Source organism: Macrotis lagotis, chromosome 7 (genome assembly GCF_037893015.1).
Source record: "Macrotis lagotis isolate mMagLag1 chromosome 7, bilby.v1.9.chrom.fasta, whole genome shotgun sequence".
Classification (NCBI taxonomy): Eukaryota; Metazoa; Chordata; class Mammalia; order Peramelemorphia; family Peramelidae; genus Macrotis; species Macrotis lagotis.
The window spans coordinates 90,777,750-90,784,192 of record NC_133664.1 but is presented as its reverse complement, the minus strand read 5'-3'; the positions used below and the strand labels follow the sequence as shown (position 1 = coordinate 90,784,192).

Here is a 6,443-nt window from a genome sequence, read left to right as displayed (position 1 = left end):
ATGCTCCCTCCGAGGCTGTGGTGCCACTGCCCAATCGCGGAGCGCCCCTGAATCCTGTCCCCCAGGAGCTGCCTCCTCGGTCCCTTGACCCTACCCCACCCTTTCCAAGCGGCTTCTCTCTTCCTCCCTGCTAGTGTTCTCCCCCCCCCCCCCGAATCCCGAACCACCCGGGCGCCATTATTCCCGAAGAGATGGGGGGGTAGGGGGTGCAAAGAGGGAGGAAGGTTGGGGGACTGGGAGGGACGGGAGAAAGGATTAGGAGCAGGGGTGGGAGAAGTAAGGGAAGGGAGTCAAGGCAGACTCCAGGGGAAGAGGGTTGGGGGAACCGAGAGGAAGAGGAAGAGCGTGAAGACTGGCTTTGGATGTTTTCTGGTCCCTAGATGGTGCCAAATTTCTTGGAGCCCGGGTATTTTCCCTCCCTTATTCTGCCCCCTCCCCTTTGATTAGGACACTTGCTACGGGATAAGAAAAAAAAGCAACCAAACACACATATCCATCACCACCACCCCCCTCCTTGTTTAGATGTGGAGAGAGAGAGAGAGAGAGAGAGAGAGAGAGAGAGAGAGAGAGAGAGAGGAGCCCAGCGGTGACTTCAGTGTGGCATGCTGTAGGGAGCAGCAACGGCCTCCTGGTTTTTCTTTTTTTGGGGGGTGGGGGGAGGGGGGAGGGAAGTAGTCAGAGAGAAAGACAGAGGCAAAAACAAAAAAGAAAAAGCTAGAGAGCGTTTGACTGATGGCTTCGCTCTACCAGAGATTCACAGGCAAGATCAACACCTCTCGGTCTTTCCCGATTCCCCCCGAGGCAAGTCATCTTCTGGGCGGCCAGGGCACTGAAGAAGAAAGCAGTGGGGCTGGGGGCAAGTCCCCCCGGCCCCCAGCGCCGTCGGCACCCCAAGACCATGGCGCAGGCGGCCGGCCCCGGTTCCAGTACCAGCCCCGGAATGACTGTGAAGAGGAAGATGTAAGACTACCTTTCTTTGTTGGTGGCGGTGGCGGTGGCGGTGGCGGTGGCTTTTGAAAACCTAGCTTACGGTTTGCGTTTTCTGCGAGTATCTTCCTGATCATCTTTAAACCAACCTTCCTTCCTTCTGCCCTCCCCCCGTTCGTTCCTTCTGCTTCTCTCTCCTCCTCCTTGCCCTCCCTGGAGCTCCCACAAATGTCATCCTTCTCCTGAATATCGGTCATCCCCTCCCCTGGCAGTGGGTCCCTGGCAGCGACGTCGGGCCAGGAGTTTGGTTTAGCGTGTCTAGGTTTGGCCGGCGCTCTCGTGAGCCCTGGGATGACTTATTGGGTTGATTTTGTTTTTCTGGAAAACAAATCGGTATCGTCCTTTGGGGGGGAGGCCACGGCTCTGCCCCTAAGTTTGTGTATGTCTGTGTGAATATGTGTGTTTTGTGTTTTGTGTGCGTGTGTGCGTGTGTGTGTGTGTGTGTGTGTGTGTGTGTTCCTCCCTCTTTACGTCTCCTGGATGATGAAGTGTTGGACTCCGTTTTTGCCTTTGGTGCTCTGCTTCCCACTCCCTCAGCCCATTCTTATTCCTTGAATACAGTCAGCATCCCATTCTTCCACTCCTTTCTTTCACTGATCCTGATGTCTAGTTTTGCCTTGTCTTATGATTTGTTTAACGACCATCTCTAGTGTACTCGGGACTAGAAACCAATGACCGCCCTCCCTTGCCCCGATGTCCCACAGCTTCACGCGCCCTCCGAAGCCAGGATTTACCTCTGCTACTCACCTCCTTCCTTTGCCTAGGACGGACAACTCAACATTAGACTGTATTAAGTGAAAACTTCTCCACATGCACATTTCCGCGGTTTCAAAGGTTGGATTTGCATATTGCCTTAGTAACGAATGACTCACGCAGGGTACCCGCTACAGTCCCCGCAGCTGGGTCTCCTAGATTGAAGCACCTTACATCGATCCCCTCCAGAGCTTTGATGAGGTGTGTGTGATGGGGGCGGGGGGAGTCTCTATGCTTTGGATACAGGACAGATGGGCATTTTTTCCTGATTTTTTTTTTATATGTGAGGAGGGAAAAGACAGCCCCGACGATCTAGCAAACTATCCAGTTCAGTTGGGACTGGGACCCCTCTTCCTTTATTTTGCAGCATGAGATGTTTATTGCATCATATTATCTGTGCTTGGTTTTATTTGAAATCTAAGACCTGCATCTTTGTGTCTACCAAAGATTACAGAATTACACAAAACCCTCACTTCTCGTTTCCCCAAAGTCATAGTTTTATCCTCTAGATTCTCTATGGCACTTGCTGCCCTCACAAGTTTCAGTTCTTGGATTACGATTTGTCGAGATTTACAAGTTCCTCTTTCTGGTAGGTTCACTTCACCACGGGGCCTAGATAGTTCTGGAAAGGAGGGCCTAGCCAAGACACTTTTGAGACTGGCGCTTAAAATATTAGTTATTTCCTTCAAGGAAAAGTAGAAGCAGCCTTGGGTTTTTTGAGGGTCAAGTGTGAGGATCCAAAAAAAAAAAAGATTTAAGCTCCGACCTTGTAGAAGAATTTTTCTTTGGATCATTTCCCAAAGCCCTTCATTAAAAGAGACATCTCTCTCCAGACTAGCTGCGTCCTAAGGGATGTGAACGAGTTCTTAGTCATCTGGGTCGCCAGCTAACAGCCCTTGAAGAAAGGAGTGAAGGTGTTGTGCGTAGAGAAAGTAGGGGACTAAAGCTAACAGCGGTTTCAGAAACAGGGGAGCATTAGAGGGGAAGAGAAGGTAACTGAGCTGCAATGCAGACAGATTTCTTCGTAGACGCTGGTTTTCTTCAGTCTGGCTTAAATCTGGAACTATTTTGCCAGAGCCAATAAAGTGTGACAGACACCAGGAAAGGAGCCTTGGTGAAATTTCACCCTTGCAGCCTCTAGGTGTCGCTAGGACAAAGCAAAGGCACTGGCTTCCCGATTTTAAATCAGACATTTTCTCATCCCTGGTTTTTTTTTTTTCCTTCTTTCTTTTCTTCTGATTTTTTTAAAACAGCTTGAAGCATATATTCCCTGCCTTTAAATATCACAGCTGTCTGGAACTGCTTCTCAGATCATCAAAAGCATTGGACTGAGAAACAAATAAGGGAATTAACATGTGAAAAGAATTTTTGCTGATATGACTAAAATAGCCCCTTAACTTCGTCATTAAGAGTGTGTAGGGTCCTACACTTGACATGGCTTGTGTTTTTTTGTTTTGTTTTACTTTCCAGAGAAATGTGAAGAGCTATGTGTTTGTTGGTCGAATTTACCCCATTGTGGGTCTAGCTATACACACAGTACCTGACGAGGGAGATCAACACATAGTCTTTTTCTAAGGTATTCAGTAGTATGCAACCTAAACAGTAACTCAGATTCATTTTCCAGTATGTAGTTAGGTTAATTTCCCAGAGCATTTCCCTCTCAACTATGTCACTGCCTCCAAGTTAAATGTAGTACATAGACTAGATAGATCCAATTTATCTCTTCAAAAGCATTACTTGCATTTCTCCAGGGATTCCTTCTAGTCCTTAAGGTTAGGAGTTAATTGAAGAGGGTAGCAAAGTAATGAAATTCTTCTTTTTGAAGAAATTTTAAAATCTGAGTAGAACTTCTTACACTTTCACAAGCATAATATGCTGTTGCAAGCCTGGGGGGGGGGGGCTTAATTATTTTGTACCTCTCTCTCCCTTTGCATTTAGTATTAGCAAGGTGGTTAATAGCTTTAAAAAAAAAATAAAAGAAGGATCCTGAAAGAATGCTAAGAAATTGTTTGGTTTTTTTTTTTAAAAATAAGGCTGGAGAAATTACAGACACATATCCTCAATTTAACCTGTAACAATATGGTTCTAAGGGGTGTGTATGTATGCTAACATTAGACCATTGCAGAAAATTTTAAAATATTGTAGTTTTCCATATTTGATTAGCATACTGTGAGAGTACTACTAGACTACTTGTTAGATATCTCAGGTGTTGAAGAGAACTCCCTTCCCTACCCAATTCACTAAATCTTTGTCAAATTTATCAATGAAGGCTGAACCAATATTCTGGAAGCTTTATTGCTCTTTTGTGGCCTGTCTCTCACTGGAAGCAGTTCAGCAATCCACCAAAGCAGTTACCTGACCTTGACCATTGAGATCACTGTAAACAAAACTAGTTTCTCTCTTTTCTACCAAACAGCTCCTTTTTTTCCCTCCAAGTTAAAACAAAAATGTTTTCCTCTACTCCCTCAATCTCCCCCAAATCAAAAACAAATGAATGTAGTTCTAGATCAGGTGGGTGTGAGTGTAAATCTCTAAAACAAAACAAAAAAAAATAAAGAGTAAGGTAGCCACAAAGGGCAAGCTTAGATAAATGAAGTGTAAAGGTTGTAAGAGGAATAATTAATTGACAATATATTATCTGTCTGCACAGAATACATTTGAAATAGAAAGAAAGGCTATCTTGTAATTCTAGCCAGTGATGGCTACGTTGTTATTACTAATTATGATTAAGAGCCAGTATTTTCATAGGTAATCCCCTTTTGGGAAAGCCCACATCTCAGCTGTAAAGATTTCAATTAAAATACATAAAAAGTAGCCAGGATCTCTTTATTGTTAGATGTTTTTCTTCTCAGCTGCCTCTTTTCTTTTCTTTTTTTAATTTTTAAAGATTTTATTTGAGCTTTGAGCTTTACAATTTTTCTCCCAATCTTACTGCCCTCCCCCCCCCACCCCCATGTCTTTTCTTTTTAAAGTAAAATACCTGAGCCCCTTTTGGGGAAAGCAGTAAACATTTCAGGACTGGGAGAGAAGTTTTTTATACATTTTAAAAGAAGTCCTCTCTTAAAAGAAATGTTTAGCCTGTGTCAGCTTGTAATGTAATATATTAAATTCCAAAATATAAAATGAAGCACATTTCATCTTGAGATAACTGAAATTGGAAAAAAATGATTAAGCAGAGAGTGATATCTTTAAACATGAATTGATATGCATTTGATTGTTCTTCCTTTGAGGTACAACTTATATTGTTGTTAGCAACATCTCTTCATTTTATGTCTTGCTGCCCCCCTTAACTGTAACACACTGTTTAAATGTGATATTAAAATGGGCTAGCCAAACCATTGATTTACCACCAATACTGCTGCTGCCTAACCTTTCCATACTGCCTAACTTTTTCATCCTTAAAAGAGCCTACTAACTTTCTTAGATTTTACCATCCATTTTGAGAACACTTTGGAACCCTCAACTGCTTATTTCATTGACCAACTGGGTTTCAGAGATCTCCTTATCTATTCTACCTTAACTAATCACTAGTGGAGTGGTGTTCTGCAACTCGTGGTCACATGATGAAATTTTGATTTAAAGATTTCAGATTTTCCATGTCCTACCTTTTGGACTATGATTTTTTTTTGTTTTTTTTTGTTTTTGCAAGGCAAATGGGGTTAAGTGGCTTGCCCAAAGCCACACAGCTAGGTAATTATTAAGTGTCTGAGGCCGGATTTAAACCCAGATACTCCTGACTCCAGGGCCAGTGCTTTATCCACTGCGCCACCTAGCCACCCTGGACTATGACCTTTTCATCTTCTTTGCCATCTCTACAACCAAATAGGTCACTCCTTTCTTTTCCATAATTTATTGGCTAATTAAACTAACCCTCTTCTGATTTTGTTTACCTTAGCCAAGCCACTATATTCAACCTCTTCAAGAGGCCCTTAGAAATGTCATAGAGCGTGGCCGGTAGGTGGCGCAGTGGATAGAACACCGGCCCTGGAGTCAGGAGTACCCAAGTTCAAATCCGGCCTCAGACACTTAATAATTACCTAGCTGTGTGGCCTTGGGCAAGCCACTTAACCCCATTGCCTTTAAAAACCTAAATAAAAAAAAAAGAAATGTCATATATTCCTCAGTTCCCTTAAACTCCCCCTAAGTATAGCACTCTTACACCCCCATTTTTACCAACTTTCTTTATTCCTGCACTTGGGATGCAAAATAATGCTGGAAGATCTTTCCCTTCTTGTTCGTTATCCTTTATCAATTCTCCAGCAAAATTCCAAAATTTGTTGTACAAATTTCTTCACTCCTCAGTTCCTCAATACCATTCATTATCTTTGTTGTTGTTTAGTAGTTTTTCAGGCATATCTAACTCTTCATGATCCCATTTGGGATTTTCTTGGCAAAGAAACTGAAATGATTTGCCATTTCTTCTCCAGCTCCTTATTACAGATGAGAAAACCGAAGTAAACAGGGTTAAATTATCTGTGCAGGGTGACACAGCTCATAGGTGTTTAAAGCCAGATTTGAATTCAGAAAGATGAGTCTTCCTGATTCTCAGCCCAATGATCTATCCACTGCTCTACCTAGCTGCCCCTAATATATAACTTTACCTCTGTATTAAATATGAAGCTTCTTCATATGTGAAATCACCTGTATTCCATCTATTTTCTGCATTTAATATTTGTATGAGTTTCTTCTTCTTTTTACATATT

General features: G+C 42.9%; 1 protein-coding gene across 1 annotated transcript in view; it reads left to right on the top strand.

Moving 5' to 3' along the window:
* Window positions 1–672: 672 nt before the first annotated feature.
* Window positions 673–6,443, top strand: part of DPP6 (dipeptidyl peptidase like 6) — a 1,027,554-nt gene continuing 1,021,783 nt past the window's right edge. The window contains exon 1 of the mRNA XM_074195237.1: window positions 673–960. Within this exon, the coding sequence (XP_074051338.1) occupies window positions 733–960 (228 nt within the window). The 5' untranslated portion in view covers window positions 673–732. The remainder of the gene's footprint in view (window positions 961–6,443) is intronic.